The sequence below is a fragment of the Coffea arabica genome, chromosome 4e, assembly GCF_036785885.1.
Source record: "Coffea arabica cultivar ET-39 chromosome 4e, Coffea Arabica ET-39 HiFi, whole genome shotgun sequence".
Lineage (NCBI taxonomy): Eukaryota > Viridiplantae > Streptophyta > Magnoliopsida > Gentianales > Rubiaceae > Coffea > Coffea arabica.
Window position 1 is genome coordinate 28,175,723 of NC_092317.1, and position 19,079 is coordinate 28,194,801.

General features: G+C 34.3%; 1 protein-coding gene across 1 annotated transcript; it reads right to left on the reverse strand.

Annotated features, from left to right (window-relative positions):
- Window positions 1–1,266: 1,266 nt before the first annotated feature.
- On the reverse strand, window positions 1,267–12,491 carry LOC113741895 (agamous-like MADS-box protein AGL8 homolog). Its single transcript, XM_027269551.2, has 8 exons — window positions 12,152–12,491; window positions 6,512–6,590; window positions 6,337–6,401; window positions 6,139–6,238; window positions 6,002–6,043; window positions 4,788–4,829; window positions 4,522–4,637; window positions 1,267–1,691 (listed from the first exon to the last, which is right to left on the reverse strand). The coding sequence occupies exons 1-8, from the start codon at window positions 12,334–12,336 to the stop codon at window positions 1,592–1,594; spliced, it is 729 nt and encodes a 242-aa protein (XP_027125352.1). The 5' UTR covers window positions 12,337–12,491; the 3' UTR covers window positions 1,267–1,591.
- Window positions 12,492–19,079: the final 6,588 nt, after the last annotated feature.

The following is a 19,079-nucleotide window of genomic DNA, read 5'->3' on the forward strand; positions in this document are numbered from 1 at the left end:
AAGAAGTCAATTTTTTTGTTAATAATCGCAAAAAAATTTTAATTAAATGTGATTTGTTGGGTGATCAAAAACATGACATTATTAATTAGTTATTAACAATTAATTGCAAAAAATTGGTAATTAAACGTGATTTGTTGGACAACAAAAAAAGGAGCCCAAAATTTTGTTAATGTGATTTGTTGGAAAAAATAATTAATAGCAAAAAATCGATAATTAAATGTGGTTTGTTAGGAGACAAAAAAATGATATTGTCAATTAGCTATTAATAATGATTAATTGCTAAAAATTGGTAGCTAAAAATGATTTGTTGGACAATAAAAAAAAGGGAGCCCAATTTGTTGTTAACAAGATTTATGTTGAAAATAAAAGGCCAAATTTTAGCATCATCCATCCAATCAAAACTTACCACATCACTATTTTCATATGCAATTGGGAGAACTATCACTAATTGACCAATCATAAGGCAGCACCTCGTCAATTTGAAATCAATTAGAGGGTTACCAGCAATTGATCAATGAGGCGATGCCACCTCAATTGAACTCAAGTGAGAAATCTTGCATTCCCCAATAGAATATAAATGTTAATGAACTAATGCTTGAAGTGAATCTTTAACCTTTTTAGCACAAGCTCGTGTGATTGGACGTTGGGAACCCACACCGAGTCAAAACTTGAAACTTGGACAACTTGCTCTATCATATCATTATTACTCATCGAAGTCGACCTATTCAAGATCACAGTTCTGAATTTTAGTTTATAGTCAAATGCTGTTTATTGTTCTAAATTGATCCACTATTTTGAAAATATAGGACTAACTAGCCTTATGAGTTCAAATACAGTGGACCAATAATGAAAAACCGCTAAAGTATTGCATCTCCAGACCGCATTTATTTTGAGTCCAAACACAAAGGACCCATATAGCAAATCTGTCGATAGTCTATCGCGCATGTGATATTTGCTTGACCTCTCCCATTATCTCACTGGAGTTTTCCACCTGTCTTGCATTCGTCATTTTTCCATAATCAGCGGCCTAAATTGTTTTTTTACGACAAGTTGTGAGACCAAATTAAAGAAGACCAAGTTGGTAATTTTCCTAATATGCACAGTTCCATGAAACAGAAAAGTAGGACAAACTATATACTAAAATTAGTAAATGCTTCCTAGCTAATAATTTTATTCTCTAGAATATGCATCTGTGACATTGATCAAGCCTTACTTCACCAATCAGGCCAATTCAAATCACCAAATGAAACAAGTTGACACGAAAAGAAACTGAACCAACATGTATAGGTCTTGCTTCCTCACAAAGATGAGCTTCCTATTTTTGAATCTAGTATACACAGATATTTACATGGTAGGGTTACTTTATAGTATTTCAATCCTCATTCATGCATACCGTAACATGTGAATTAAAGTGGAACTTTTTTTCTGGGTAACAGCCACAGCGTTTTACAGCACACGTTTACATCATTAGTATTACCTTTTCGCGGGGAATGGATGGTAGGCACAGCTTTTAAACATTGTTCTTCAACAATTTATAAGCCTATCATTAGTAGTTTGTGGCCAAAACCACCCGCCGTAATCTTCTATCAATTCAATTCATCTGGCGGAGCATCCATGGGTGCATGACTGCATTGGTTTGGCTGCTCTGAGTTCCTTCAGCTTCATTATCTCCACCACGATGGTACGTTTCACTGCATATATGGGACATAACACAATGGCTAGCTCATAGTTGATTTCTCCCCGAAGTATATTTCCATTAGGAACTTTATATTCACATAGCGACAAAAACCCATCCACAATTTCAGCAGTCAACTATATTTTGCTTGTAATGAGAAATAATCATTGGGTAACATTTTTTACCATTACTCAACTTCCTACTTAAACATGTTTTTGGAAAACTTGAAAGTCTTGTAAAGATTATGTGAGAGAGTTTTAAATTTATGCAGCTTATATATCTCTAGCCAAACCAAATTCAGGAAAGACTTCAGAAGTCGACAGATGATGTATGATCGTGCTTATTTCACTGCTCTGCAAAATTACCTTCTATTGAAAAGAAGCCTAGCTGTCAGTGATCCTTTTTTTTCTCCTTTTGATTCTGTGTGAGTAAATTTGCCAATATGAGTCGGCCCTACACGCTCATGAAGCTATATTCACCACGTGAATATCTCGAAATTTTCCAAAATGTCCTTAAAAAATTGTTGATTTCGTGAATTGCTCCACTCTTGCCCCCAAAGTATTTAAAGAGGTTTTGCACTATATCAAGAATTTGTACTACATATCCAAAGTTAAAATAACATCTCATTTCAAGATAAGTTATCAAACATTTTACAATCCAATGCGTAGTTTTTTGTTTAGCCAAAAAACCCTTACATTTTGAAACCTTATATATATACACACACATATATGAGTTTATAATTTTGATACCTTACAAATACTTGGATGTTTTGTATACAACTTTATTCTTTAAGGAGGACTTGAAAGTCTTATAAATTATGTCAGATGAACCTATGCAAGCTTCAGGTAAAGAATATTCCTTTTGACCATTAAAACTAAATTAATCTTTGAAAACGTGAATAATTTCTCCAACGTGAATATTCCTTTGAACCTAATATGCAATGTTTTAGTACATGATTGTTTTTCTCCAAAAACTCGATAATGAGAACAAAGCGAAATTTATGGCACTTACTACATCGCTAGCCAAACTAGATTGAGGGAAGATTTCAGAATGTTACAATAGATTAAATTACATAATACTTAAATTATTGACATACAAGATTTGACCCAAGAAAGGACCCTAGTTTAATTTCACTCACAAGTCACATCTACTAATCCTATGCCAATTTTTTTTATCCTTGTTAAGTTTTAAATATGATCTATTTAACAAATTCTTAGTAAACGTGTAGGAATAGAGGTCTTGGGTTAATTGCCCCTTCTCCCTTCTCCCTTTCCTCCCTATTTCTTAAATCCAATCTCTACCCTACTTAAATAAATAAAAATAGTCAAACTTTTGTAATTTTCAGGAATGAAAATTAATCACTGACTCGCACAAATTTTGCATAGTAACTCATTGACAATATTTTTTTTCAACATGACAAACAAATTAGGTTTCACAACATTATTTCATGCGACTAAATTAAGCTTATGCGGGCTTGTAAAATGGATGAAATTAATGCAAAATATAACCCGTTTGGCATTCTTTTTTTTTTTTTTTCCTTTTTGACAGAAAGAAATTCCATTTAATATATATAGCCTTCTTAACAGCACTTCTATCACAAAAGCTAAATCCAGATACGATGGAGGATTAACTAAATACTGCGCCAATTTCTTCAAGCCAGTTAGCTACATTCAACAAGAAACTACAATATGGTTTAGAAAGTTTAAATTCAAACGAACACGCACTCAAAAACCAGAATTGTTCTCTTTTCTGGATAATACAATATTCTTCGCAAATTGTTACAAAATTTTCAAGTTTGGCCATGTCTAAATGGTGGATACTAACTCAGCACGTCCTTATTTTTTTCTACTTGGATTTGACTTGGCTATACATCGCCATTTTGTTTGTCCGCTTAAATTATGCAGGGTCTCCACAAGACACATAGGATAAAAGAATGTATAATTGGTAAGGTAATTGCATAATTCCTATATTTTGATGACCTAAAAAAAGGCTAACTATTTTAAAAACTTCACTCGGTATAGATTAGATGTTTTTCAAAAACTTTAGTGTAACAATATATGTGAAAAACAACTAGTATAGAATGATTTGTTTGGATTGGATATTTTTCAATATACATATATATATATATTTGAAGTATTTTAAAATTTAAAATTTTATTGGAGCAGTGATAAAAATATTAAAAATTTTCACTACCCACCACCAACCTCCCCCTCCTCCTCTTCTCTCCTCCCCTCCCTCCCCATTTCTAGTTGCACATCTCTAGTCATGGCTGCCATTCCCTCCTTCTCTCTAGTCGCACATCTCTGGTTAGAACTAGCGCAACCAAAGAGGGGGAGGGCAAGGGAGGGGAGGAAAGACGGAGGGAGGAGCAGGGAGAAAAGAGGGAGGAGGGGAAGGAGAGAGACATTAAAAAACAAATAAGAGAGAGAGAGAGAGAGGAAAGGATGGCTATGGTAGTAGTGTGTGGAAGAAGAAAGAATTTTGAAGTTCATTTTTAGTTTTATTTTTAGTGCATTTGAATGTGTATTTTTGGGGTTTGTTACTATAGATCCCACAAACAAAAATAACGCGAAAAAAAGTCAATCCAAGCAGACTCTCCAATTCACATGCCCAGGACAAGATAAAAAAGAGGCCAATTCGACTTAAATGTTTAAGATGTTCATTTTCCACCAAAAAGCTCGTTAACGTCCAACGAATATGTTAAAAAAAGAGCACATTATCATTTCGATTCAAGTGAAGTTTTGTCCAACAATCCTTCTTAATATTTTTGGGGCTAATATTTCACTCTTATTATCAGAATGATATTCCTAAATATATTCTAGAAAATGGAGAGTCAGAAAAAGTACCTAATGCTCAAGGAGTTGATTGGTTGTGACCTAACCAATGATGATGAATTCAGGTCGTGACGGTTCTGTTGTTCCCACTGTGGCTGTTGGGCTTGTTCTTTCTCCTTTTCTTTCACCTATATTTTGGCTCCCAAAATTTATTTCAGCGTGTACATGATTGTGTGCAGCATGCATTTTTTGGGTAAGTATAACAGCTAATATGGGTTTTGATAGCATTAAAATCATTTTTTTTGGAATGTCTGCAAGAGAGGAACAAAGATCATCACCTTTTTTGCAAGCACGTTGTTTTGCTCCTGCAGTGCCTTGTCCTGCCACAACACAAGAAGTGATAAAGAATGTTGGATATTTTAATAAAAATATCACATGTTTAATTTTTTGAATTCAAACATTTTAAGTTACATATTTTTTAATAAATTTTCAGCTACAAATTTAACCAAAATATAGCTTATGTATTTAAAATGTGATTTATGTCTATGACTTTTGTAACCCAGGATACAGGTGATTTTATGAATTCATTTAGTGATTTTTACCATTATAAAATCAACCTAGACTTTTAAAATTGTAGCTGAAAAGATGAGGTATTTATTCCACTTAACTTATTTAAAATGTGATTTATGTCTATGACTTTTGTAACCTAGGATACGGGTGATTTTATGAATTCATTAGTGATTTTTACCATTATATAATCAACCTAGACTTTTTTAAATTGTAGACGAAAAGATGAGGAATTTATTCTACTTAACGTTGACATTGTAACTCTTAATTTCTCAACCAATAAATAGAATTTCTCAAATCTATTTAGGCTTCTAGCAACTAAGTCTTATGCACTTTGGCTTATTATCTCTTAACTATCTTCTACTTCTCTTCTTCCTACTACTATATTGAGCATTAGTTAGGTGTTGTAAAAAATTTTTGCTTCTCTATATTGTGTAGATTTAGTAGAAGCAATAGTGTAGGTTGGGCTGTTGTGTTTCACAGGTGACGTGCCACCAACCTTTTATATTAGGCATAATCCTCAAAGAGGCATCAATCATCTTAACAGAGGTACTTAGTTCACGCTTCATTTAGCCAAAATGCTTGAGCGATTTATTTCTTTAATCTTTGTTTTGCAAGTTGATCAGGCGGTTTAGTTCTCAAGGGAACAACAAAGAATTTAAACAAAATAAGACAAACCAGTTGACGCTGTAATTTCTTTTTCTTGTGAATGTGCATCTTGTAATCAGGGTTCACTTACATATCTTGTAGGCATTCAGGCCACACTAAAGAATGCAAGTGTTGATAGTTAACAAAGTATTGTCAACGATTTGGATAACTATATTGACTGAAAAGGCCAAACTGACTCTCAAATTTGCTCCTTTTACTTTAGAAAAACATATTGCTTCTTAAACAATTTTGGGACCACGCAATAACCATCAATTTGTGATTAACTCAAAAGTATTCTTGGAGGCATGGGAAGAATATTCATTTTAAGGGCTCTCACCTTCTTCTGCAGCTCAGCAATTGATTCAAACATGAGCTGGTTCTGCAAGTAAAGGAAAATTTCTGATCAGCTTAATGGACTTCCTTGATGGTCGTTACAAGAAACTTGGATACGGTAAGACTTTCTATTTATTTTACCTTTCTTGACCTGATGTGTTTAAGAGCTGTATCAAGCTGATGTTCCAAATTCTGAAGCTCTCTGAGACTTAAATTGTCAAGGTCTTCTCCCATATAGTGCCTACAGATGTCAAGAGGAAAATAATGCATTTGAACTTCTCTCATTGAAAAAATTGTCTTTCAAATAAACGGAAATTTTGTCGATTCCTTTTTTTCTACCTTTGGTTTCTTTGTAGAACTTCAATCCTGGCCTTGAGTTTTGCATGTTCCAGACTCCAGCAGCCCTACAAAATGTTTTAAGTGCTTTGACCATTAGTCCCATCTCCTTAAGAAGACCTAGTTAAGGGAGACATTTGTTGTGTGAAGTTTCTTCAGTCGGGTACTAGTCGTAAACCTGTGACTCGATTTCTGCACCCCCAAGCTGTCTTTCTGCATAGGAATACCTTTCATACCTCTCAAGGATCCTTTCCATGCTGTTAGAGAAGAAAATTTTGTTAAGCTATCAATAGGAAATAAATGTTCCAGTCACTTTCTAGATCGTCTAGCACTAAAATGTCAAGTGAAGAAATGCCCAAGATACTTTTGATAGACATGTCCATCTATACTCCATGTGACAAAGCCTATCTCTTGGATTTCTGCTAATGAGAGATGAAATAATTTGACTAGCAGCATTTGTATTAAATTTTTTGTTTCTTTTTTTTTTCCAGTGAAAGAATAGCAAGGTTCAAGCTGGAAGGGAGAATGAGCTGGATAAGAATGACCTGTTGTTAGATGATGAAGAAATTTAAACACACTGACAACAACAAATCCTCCAAACACCAACAACTTCTGTAACACATTAGGTTACCCGAACTCTTCATTTTGCCCTGCTATATTTGTGTATGAGTCCTCCTTTTGCACTAAAGTTAGCCGTGTCAGTGAGACTCCTGTACTGAGTCCAATAACATAGCTAACAAGCTGAAGATTTTATTTTCACTTTAAAGGATATAGGTCTCTCAAGAGATGCTGCTACTTTTCTTTGAAGGGAGACGCTTGTTGGTTTTAATAGCAATCACGAGAATCCTAAACAACTCAATTTGATGTTTTTGTTTCTAGATGCATCCTATTTAAAGTTGCTTATTAAAAAGATAATGGCTCTTTGAACGATTTCTTAAGGAAAACTGTAAAAACCTGAACAAAGTTTAGCAAAACAGACTTCATAATTCACATATATGTCAATCTCTTAGTATGCCACTTACAAGAACCAATTGACATCAGTACAAAAATTACACAAATTGACAAACCTGTCTCAAAATTAGGTCTTTCATTAGTTTTAAGCTGCTTATTCGGGAACATTTGCGTCATAATCTAAAAAATCTAGAACTTCATTAAAGCCAATGCTCAGGATTCCTCAGTTTTGTCGCATTGTTGTGGTCAATGCTGATGCATCATTGTGATGGAGCTTCATACATAGGACAAACATATTTTGACTAATATGCCAAGAAGGAGTTTTCAATTTGTTTTCTAGTTTTGAAGTGGATATCTTTAGTGCGTTGGCCATTCAGTAGAACCTATTGGCAATGCTTTTATTTCCAGCATTTGGCAATGTGGCAATCACACAGGGAAAGTGTAAACTAACTTTGACATATTAAAATGAACAAGATTCAGCATGAAGAAGGTTCATCTTGGTTTCATGTTGCATGTTTTTCTTTCATCCATATTATGAATTTGTACAAGTTCTTGTCACGTGCATGTTTCAAAATTTAATCAAATGTCATGCGCTAAAAGTATTTAAAACTACATAACAATCTACTACAATATCTGGTTTGGCCTTGAAATACAATGTGGGAAAAAGATGCTTTATAGGCTCTCAAAAGGATGACATATTCTCTTATTAATTTTATTCTTGGACATTTTCTTGTTTAGATTGATAACTGTTGTTAATTAACAAGAATAAGATTGTCAAAACTTTCAGTTCTACACATCAAGTGACATGCTAAATTGGATGAAGAATTCACTCTTGATTTACCTAATGTGACAACCATTGGCGTATAACTTAAGAGTAATTAATGAAAAATAAATCTGTTTAAGCTTTGTAGTTGTATTGGCAGATATGACGGTGTCAAGCACATTTTGTCAGCTTAACTAGACAAAACCGTTGTATCTTGAGCGTATAAATTTCATTCTATAAAACTAGACATGTAATTAGTGTGTGTATCCATTTGAAAATGGAAAGTCACAGCACAACATTGTAAGGTACATAGCCGTAGACTTATGGAAGTGTATGGTGTGAGAAGCCACCTAGTTTTCTTGGACTCCGCAAGTGTCTTAAGTATAAATATAGAAAGATATTGCTGTATGTTTGCCAGTGATGATTATACCTGGCAATTGAGCGAGTTTTGGGCAGATTGTATTGGGTTTTCATTTAAATGGGTTACATCCAACCTGTCTAACTTTAAATTGGGTTAATTTTGGATTGAGTCATATTGAGTTATTTCAAACCCATGACCCAAATATGACCCAATATATTAATTAATAGATTTTGATACGTAAATTCTCTCAAATACATTTTTACATACAAAAAAAAAATTTTCACACATATAAACACATTTTCACATAAATAGACATATTTTCACACACTAAAACACTCACAAATACAAATACACACCCACTTCTTAAGCTATTTTGGAATACGTTATTTTTACACATACAAATACACTAAAATACACACTATTACTTGGATGAACTCATTATTTTTTATACAAGTAAGGATTTTCAAACTGGGTATAGCTTTGGTCCAAACTAAGAGACCGAAGCAATAATTTTTGGTCCAAGTTGGATACAACAACAATTTGCAGGGATTTTTAGTTGATCATATCTAGCTTCAATATAGTTTAGGATGCACATTAGGATATCACCATAATGATTAGAGCAGTACGCCTGAAAGAATGTAAAAAAAAAAAAAAAAAAATCCAATTTCTAGTATGATATAATATGATGTCTGCAATTATTACTTCGCAACAATTCACAAATTGCAAATACTACTATGCTAATATGTATATATTATAGAAGAGCTCAAGCCACGGAATAGGAAGCAACTATAGATAAGACTTGGACAAGCCTGCCAAATAAAACTTTGGCCAGGGGATGTTTTGCTTGATCCAACATTTGGCTTCATTACATAGTCGCTAGTCTTTTCTTGTTTCTTGATTTTAATTTGTTTATTTGTTTTTTTACCTTAAGTTGGGTAATGGGTGTCTAACACAAATACTCAAACCGTCCAAAATATATGTGGATTTTTATTACCTAACCCAAAATTGACCCAATACCTAACTTACCCAACCCAACCTCTCAAATTAGTGGGTGGGTCGGGTGGGTTGTTAGGTTTTGATCAAAATTGCCAGGTCTAGTGATGATCAATTGCACATTCAAATCTCTTTGCCGTAGTATAATGCCATTCACTGTTACATCCAAGATGAATCTATAGCAGGAAAAAGTCACAAGTATCTCATATTCCCATACTGATAACAAGATATGCCTAGAAATTTATTCGAACACGGTAAGGTGCATTTGAGAAACGCCCAAGTACAACCACTAGCAAGAAATTGATGGAAAAGGAATAAGTATTGAGAGGTGGTATATGATGTGAAGAGCTTAAAGATGAATTAGTTTGCTCAAATCAACTAGTGCAGATTTCACCTTAAAATGGTCTGAGAAAATGAAATAAGGTTATAAATGTCGCTTTTACTTCATTAAAATGAAAAAGCAAAATAGAATAAGTTTGCTTCTCTTTTAAATGTTTAGCTCACCTAGCTTTTACTCAGAGGGAACAAAAACCAAAAAGAACTAGCCAGATGGGAAAGACTCTCAGTTAGTGCCAATAAAGATGTATCTTACTGCGAGATGTAAAGTTAATCTACTACTCGTGCCTGACTGCCTGGCACGTAAGATAATAAGCAAGCCACTAAACAGTACTCAAATTTTAATATGCGAACATTGTTAGTATTTCTTTGTTCCGTAGATGCCACACAAAAGTGTTGATGGACTATTACACTCCTTTTTTGACTAACATGTCATTTTAATCTAGTTAATTAAGTTATTCTTTGTGAACTACAAGAACAATAGTACGCTCGTCATAAAGTTACAAGAAATTAGTACTTTTCAAAGCTGAAAAAGTTCATAATTATCGATGTAAAAATTCTGAATTAGACTGTTCAGTTTCTTAGTAACTAAAAATTTCATGACACATATAATCTGATTAGCCTTGTAAGGTTTACTGTGTATACAAGGAAAAAGAAGACAACAATAATGAATCAGGATATATCACATTAGACCTTAGACCTTGCCTTTTTTCTGCTAATTTTTTTTAAACTAGTTTTATCTAAGTGCTGATATGATATGCTAAACGAAAATTTGTGCCTTTTTCATCCAAAACTTTAACATGATAATGTGTCGGCAACAATTTGTGCAATTTGATTTGATCTGATAAAGAATGGAAGAGGAAGAGAATTTCCTCCAACTTTGGGGTTTGTGCCTTAATAATAGTGGAAATGGCACACCTATGTGTGTATGGAAATCTAGAAGGAAAATTTTTTAAAAGAAAAATTATTAAATTTTTTAGGAGTTGTTGGAAGTTTTATTTTTTTGTAGAAATATGGATAGAAGAATTGTGTTTATATTTTTTCTTTTTTTTAGACAAAAAGTTGTTGATAGCTATTGCTTTATTGAAAGTTATGTTAGGCAAGAAAAATAGAGGTGTGTATATTTGTTGTTTATTTTAGGGAGATGACCGTACTATTTTTACCCTTTATTTGTTAGGCAAGAAAAATAGAGGTGTGTATATTTGTGTGTTTATTTTAGGGAGATGACCATACTATTTTTACCCTTTATTTAAAGGGTAAAATAGAAATTATAAAAAATTTCACAAAAAATTTAGACTAATCCCTCCTCTTTCCCTTTATATATAGTATATAAATATAGATATTCGATGCTTGTGCGTGTATTAGCACTATGCATAACTACTGTACGCTAACATACGCAAGGGATTTCTTAATTACATATATTGCATGTTGTACCATAAAAGTATCATACTGCATGTCCAAAAATAATAACCATGCAATATATAGTTAGTCACTTACTGAAAACTAGTAGGAAATGAAGGCAATAGAACAGTACTTTATTCCTCCTAGTAGAAAATAGCAGCCTCTCAAAAGTTCAGTAAGTAGAAAGGATAGCTGAAATTATTTTATATTACTAAAATATGTATTGAAAAAAGCCTTTTTTTTTGGGGCCCGGGGGGGGGGGGGGAGGGGGGCGTGGGAGGGCTGGGTGGGGTTGGGGAATGTAACCAGCTAATTTGTATACACTAATTTTCTTTAAACATTTTCTTCTCCAGGTAGACAAAGTATCTGGAGGCTTAAAAATAGTACCTAATTCTGAAGTGGACATGAAGAAGCTCCTTTTACCCGTTTTCTCACTGTTTCTGTTCCAACCCAGATCAACTTTCGAGCTTGATATAGAAAAATCATGCAATCTACTAACTTTTCTGAATCGTAGGGCCCACATTTTGAACAGAAAACAAACAGTAGAGAACGGGAAAAATGGGGTTGCGGATATACCGGAGAGAAGTTTTAAAAAAGATAAAAATAAAAACCACAGTTCCTGCATGAATTTTGACAAAACATGCCTTTTAAGGAAAAAAGCATCAGATATGGGAAGGGGTAAAAAAAAGAAAGATCTTGAGGAACTTAGTGGATGTATAGTAATACAAGTTTGACTAATGCTCAAGACCAAACAGAAACTAGCCACTTCATTGTATCTTTCTACAGAGGTCATCATGAAATCTAAAATCAAGAAAAGACCAATAAAAGCGAGTGCGGAAGATGCGGTTGATTGGATCTAATGAGCACATGATGCTAATGCAAATTTATCAGTTAAGTTAGGGTTGTATGAAAATCTTTAGCGGCAAAGAATCTTCCAAACAGATCATGATCCATGAAAACCAATCACTACGTACATCCCAATAACAGAGACAAGAGAGGATTATCATACATACCATGAATCAGTAGCATACTCAAAGAGCTTCCCTTTGGTAGAGAACACAATCAAAGCAACCTCAGCATCGCAAAGCACGGAGATCTCATGAGCTTTCTTGAGCAGCCCAGATCGCCTTTTGGAGAAAGTCACTTGTCTGTTAATCTTGTTCTCGATTCTCTTCAGCTGTACCCGTCCTCTCCCCATTCTTCTTCTTTCTCTCGTGCTGTTAAATCAAAAGATGAAAATCCAAATTAAACCGATTAATATTCTCGCTATATACCAATAATCATGTCTCTAAACTTTTCGTGCAAAATGAAAAAAGACAAGTTTGTGAGTTGTGAAGCAAATGAATGATGGACAAGTATGTGTTTCAAGAATATATATATATATAGATTCGACTGAGAAAAAGGGGAGAGAGCAAATGCGGTAAGAAGCAGCTGAATTGAAATGTTTACCAAATATGTGACCATATGCTGTTTTGGTCTCGAGTGCGTGTTTGTCTTGGGAAGTGCTGAAACTTTGAAACAGATGCCAAAAATAAAAAAAAAAAAGAAATGATTAAAATAGATATACTGGCACTGTTTCAGATGTGTGGTATTGAAAAACCAGAGTGGTTTCGTCAAAAGCGTTGTCGAATTGTGATTGGTGGGTAGCGCCTGTAAGGGTCGTTACTGGCTGCCTGGACTTGGGTGGACCACAAGTTTGTTGGACTACTCGTACACGTGCGCATTGGGGATAGTACGGAAGGGGTTTATTTTCTCTGCAATCTGTCTCACTATTTTGGACTGGTGACGCGTGACGGCGCCCCCATCTCAGGCCCCAATCAGTCTATTTCAGTTTTTATTTTTTATTTTTGGTTAAATTGGACGCTTTGCAATGAAGTTTCAAGTAATTTCTTGAAATAATAAATGCTTTCCTAAAATGTTCAGACCTTTAGGATTAGTTTGACAAGGATTTCCATTTGGTTGTTTAGTTTATTATATTTATAGTCTGGTCCGGGCCCTTTTATTCAAGTTATACATTAAAAATTATTCTTTGTCTAATCCGAAATACGCTTAAGGTATCCAACCAAGATTAGTAAGTTGGGAAGATTTTTTTTTTGTGCCAGAAAAAAGACATTCAAATATGACTATGAATCGGTAGAAAGTTCAAGAAAAATATTTTCTAGAACTAATAGAATAAGGCAATCTATTGAAATACAGAGATGTCTACCGTACAAATCCCTATACTACGAGGATAAGAACAACAAATACAATTTGAACAAATGAATATAGATTCAAAAATAATATTTTTCTCTTACAACAAAAATAAAAGTTAATGAAAGTTACATTAAAATAACATTCGAATTCCGAGACTATAAACCATATATTCTCAATGCTTTGGTTGCTATGAGGGCAGCTATGGTATGCCAACCTATGGCACTTGCTACGCAATTTTGGCTAAAAAGAGAAGTCCAATTAATAGCAAAAAAATGCTAGTAATTCCTCATCTACAATGAAAGAAAAAGTTAAAGATAAACCTTTTGCAGTCGTGACAATAAGAGGTAAAAAATTTTAAAATACACAAATTAATATGTTCTCTTTATATAAATGGTGATATTTTATTGAAAAATAATTTTCTTCACTCAATATATGAATGGCTATAGTAACATGAATTTATTTATCATAGACAATTTGCACTAGTCAAGCATGGTGAGTATAGTCCAGTTTTACAAGAATTAGAAGAAAGTATAAATAAATTAGATAAATCACATTGAGTCTATAGAACATTAGAACCCAATTTATTTAATAATCCTTTTCATTTATGGGAAAAAGCTCCTAGGATTTGTCATCTTAAATTAAAAGATGAACAAATACTAATTAGAGTAAAATCTATAATTTATATGAAAAAGGATATAGGAGAATTTGATATTCAAAAGAAAGAATTACTAGCTGGAGGAGTAATAGAAGTGTGACGCCCCCACCACTCCCTAGGGCGAACCTTAGGGTATCAGTGGGACGCCTGCTCAACTCTTGTCGGGACTCACGTACTCGTTCAAGTTTAATATAGAGTCACAAAACAACCATCAACTTCATTCAGAAGTACTTCGAACGCACAAGCCACAATTCTAAACTAAAAGTTACAATTACAATCCACCAACCAACAATAACAAAATTATACTTAAAGAGCCATCAAAAGTTCATACAAAAGGTATACTAGCATCTACCAAGTCGCTAGTCTAGAACCTCCAATCCACCTCCAAAGCCTGTTAAGGAAAACAAATTTAAAGGAATGAGCGAACGCTCAGTGAGGCCAAGAAAACAAACACGCAAACAAGTAACCCAATAAATCAAGTAACATGCTTGAAAGCAACTTTTAAACATGACATTTCATTCAAGTGCACAAGTAGGAAATAAACACACAAGGAGGATACAGGAGCTCTCAGGAGTTATTTCCACATCTCAATCAAGTTGAGACATCTGGGGTTGACCCTCCGTCAACCCAAGTAGTAACACGACCATAGTGTTCCACTTACTTCCTCCATCCAACATAACACACACTCGGATCCGAAACCAAACATGTATGAAGTGCCGATACTATTCGAGTATGCCAAGCAAGATCTCAAAAGATCAAACTATAAAATTTCCTATGGTTCACCAAGCTTCTCGAACAAGCCCTTGCCGGCTCGAGTTACGAGGTTAAGCCAATAGGTTGGGGCGTCCCCACAAGTATAAGTGGTCGATGAGACAACACTCCAATCGACTTAGAATCGATCATAGCACTGAGTCGAGATGAGCGGTACCTCCCACCCCAAATAGGGCGTGATACATCTAGCCACTCAGTGCTCACAAGTTAAAACATGTCAAGTACAAGTGCAAGTCATATATTCATTTAACAAGTATCATTCAATCACAACAAAGAGAGGACGAGGGCGATAAATTACAGTCTCGCCTCGGCAAGTTCACGTATCATATATCACTTGTACAAATATCAATTTAATCACATTAGCATTGAACATGCGCTTGACACTCACCAAAAGTCAAGGCAAAACAAGAGCAAAGCGAGAAGTCAGACGAGCTCTTCGACGTCCTCATGACCACCTAAGACATGCATAAACATGATTACCTAGGTACTCGACCAAGGTTAATAAGAAAGACATTTTCTCGCTACCCACTCTCAAGGTCACAAGTTCGAGTCAAGTTAATGAAACTTTTCTCGCCAAATCATAGAAATAATGCTCAAAGAGAGCTCAAAGGTCATTTTTTATTAAAGTCGTGGTAAGTAATCTTAATTCCAAAAGAAAGTACTATTTTCACTTTCGGCACCAAAATCGAGGAAAAAGGGTAGATGGTTTCCATCTCTCAAACTTCAAATCTCATGTCCAAACTTTGGAATATAAAGAGCATTTACGTTTTCCAAACTAATGGAGTCAAAACTCATTCGAAACTCCACTCATTTTCAATTTAAATGTCAAGGTTAAAGGTTCCAAGTTTCGAGTATAAAACTAGTGAAATTCTCCAAGAATTGTTCTAGTTAAAACGCTCTCTTTATGAAGTTCAAACTCATGGGAATCGAGAGCATAAGAATAGGGGTGCCATTAACCAAGGAACAACCAAGAAAATGCATCAAGAGAGGTTTAATCCTTTGGAAACCAAGATTAAAAATGAAGGTTTAAAGTTCAAAAGTGACCTTGTGTCCAACTATGAAATTAAACCTAAAACGGACTACAATCTCAAAGGGAGGTTGAAAGTGTTTAAAAGTGTACTTTGGTTGAAACCAGAAAATTTCCAGTTTGGTGCGACACTATTTGGAAAAATCGTATCTCGAGTTCTGTAAGTCCAAAAATTGAAAACTTTATACCGTTGGAAACTAGACTCAATGCACTAAAACTCTATAGAAGACACTTTTTCAAACTCCAGTTCGAAATCATTCAAATTTTAGTAACAGTCACTGTTCCAGACAGGATAGAGCAAAACAGGCTTGTAATTTCAGCAATATTTGGAAATTCGGCTAAATTTGTAGAAATTGAATCAGCCCTTGAAATTTATACCACTAATAGGAATTCACATCTAGTTTCAAATGCAACCAACGAAACTCAATTTGGACTTTTCTACACCAAGATACAACAGTTTTAAGAAAACTGAATTTTGGAACCTGTTGCACGAAATTTCCAGTTTTGAAGGCTTAACAGAGTTTCAAAATCTGGTCATAACTAAAGCTACACAACTCAAAATTTAGTGTGGTTTATGGCATTGAAAACTATATTCAAAATTCTACAAATCACTAGAAGGAACTGTCTTAAAATTCATTTTTGTAAGATGGGCGAAATTGAGATACAAACTACAGTTAAGACTGTTTCTCGGATGAAAACAGTGAGGAAATTTAGTCATCTTTGCCGGTTCACTACGGCTCATAGGAAATGAATTAGGAGGTGAATTTTATACCGACGGAAATCTCTCAGAATCTAGTTTTGGATGCCATAAACAGCATTCGATTTCAACTCCCAGACAAAAAGTTATGACCCAAAATGTGAACACCGGTTAGTGCTCCTGGTCAGAAAATTTTCCAGATTTCTTCCTCACTTAAACCCTTTTTTAACTCAACCAATTGTAAAGCTTTTTGGGAGATATTTAACACACATAAACACCATCATATAAAAAACATTGTAGCACCAAAATAACATCAAAATTTGAAATTAACATGAGGGTTTCAACAAGCCAAAATTCGGACAGCAAACATCTTTCATCTTCTAGTTTTCTTTTCCAACTTTCCAGCTAAAACTAAGCCATATCTTCTCAAAATAAGCATCAAACAAGAAAGTAAACATACAAAATCCTCAAGGCCTCTACCTATAAAGTCACCTCAAGTCCTCTACCTAATGTCAAGGTTCTAGTGAACCCATCAACAACCCAACAACTAACTAGCTAAACTAACTTACTACTATAAGTTGAGAGGAAAAAGATGAGAACTTGGAGGATTACCTTTGCTTCCAAGAATGAAAAACAATCACTAGTATAAGCTCTTGAATCACCAAAGTTTCTTCCTTGATCAAGTCACCTTCCAAGCTTGTATGAAGAACCAAAGAAAGAAGCAAATTTGAAGAGTTTTCTTGGAGGAAAATGGAAGACAAGAGAGCTAAAATTTTGTGGGGAAATGAGGGAGGGGGAGTCGGTCAAGGGAGAGAGGAGGAAGAAAGGTTTTGGGTGGTAGTTAGATGATTTGATTGAGTGACAAGAAGAATGACATAAAGGTGTTCTTGGCCCCAAAAGTCAACAATCGATTAGTGAGCAATTAGCGCTCTTAATTGAACTTAATTTAACTCACTTACCCCTAATCCCTCCATTAACTTTTCTTAGTCTACTATTGATCATCCTTAATTCTCCAAGATTAATGTACTCTCGGTTCGAAATTGCCTCGAAAAACGTGCATTCGCTATTTTTCACTAAACGAGCCGTAGAAAAATTAAATTCGCTAACGAAACGTTTTAAAAGTATAAATGAGATATTGTTCCATGCAAATGGATTTAAAATGGATGAAATAAATTATTCGCAGTAAACGGGTAAATAAATAATTAAATAAGCCAGTAAAATAAAATAAAAGTAAGAAAAATAAAAATAAAAATTTGGGTCCTCACAAGAAGCAACTGAAAATTCTCATTCTATCTATGCATTCATGGGTTAGAAAACATAATGAGATTAAAAGAGGAAAAATTAGGATGTAATAAACTACAAGATACTAAATGAGAATATTGTGTTCGATAGATATTTTATTCCGAAAGGATGTCTTAGTAAATCAAACTAGAGAAACTAAGATACATAATAAGTTTGACTGCAAACCAAGTTTTTTACAGATAAAACTATCTATAAATCAAAGCCATTAACTACATTTTCAACACCGTATGGCCATTACTATTGGATAGTTTTAGCTTTTGGAACATATAATGCTCCACAAATATTTCAACGATGTATGAATAGTTTTTTGAAAGACATAAGTGATTGTTATCTTACACACACACATGATGCATTAATCTTCTCTAAAAATGAGGAAGATCACAAAAAATATTTAGAAATAGCCTGTAAGAAACATTTGGAATCATCCTTAGCCCAAAGAAAATTGAACTAGGAAAAAGAGAAAATTTATTATCTTGGAATAATTTTAAGTTCAATAGGTATTGTTCTCTAGCCACATATTAGAAAAATAAATGAGTTCCCAAAAATATTGAGCACTCTTAAGGAATTGTAGAGTCTACTTGGCCTACTAAGGCCCTATTTGGCAAACCAGTTTTTTCCCTAATTTTCTCATACAAGTTTTTTAACAACTTTAGTTATAGAGAGAGGAATACGAGGTGCCGTAATAATGAAGGATGATCAAACAAGTCAATGGAAAAGATGTGACAACCCTACCTCCTCCTAAGGCGTATCCAAGGGTTTGGCGGACCGCCTGCCTAACTCTCGTCAGGACTCAATCACGTATCATGAAAATTTACAAATAAAAACTCAATAATACAAGCGGTATAAATTACTACCTTCAATATAGATACACTCATGGACCTCCAAGGTCCACACAATCTATAATACAGCCAAAGAGTCACACTTGCAAAAATCAAAACGAACAATCTGGCTAGACATCTATGAAGTACTCGCTCGAGCAACTAACAAACTTAGAAGAAATCGAGGCCTTCCTCAATTCAACCTCTCATGATCTCATCCCTGTAAGGAAAACAAATTGCATGGAATGAACTAAAAGTCCAGTGAGGTTCCAAGTAACCAAGCAGGTAAAATAATAGGCTAGATACCATACACCGGATATCAAGAAACAAGTCAAACTCAAATAGATCATGACCCAATATATAGTTAAGCAAGCAGCCAAATAGATCATGCAAAAATGTACAGTAAAGAACACATTCATGGTAAAGGATATAAGTTGCTCTCAGGAGCAAGTTCCACTGTGGTTCATTGACTCTCCGT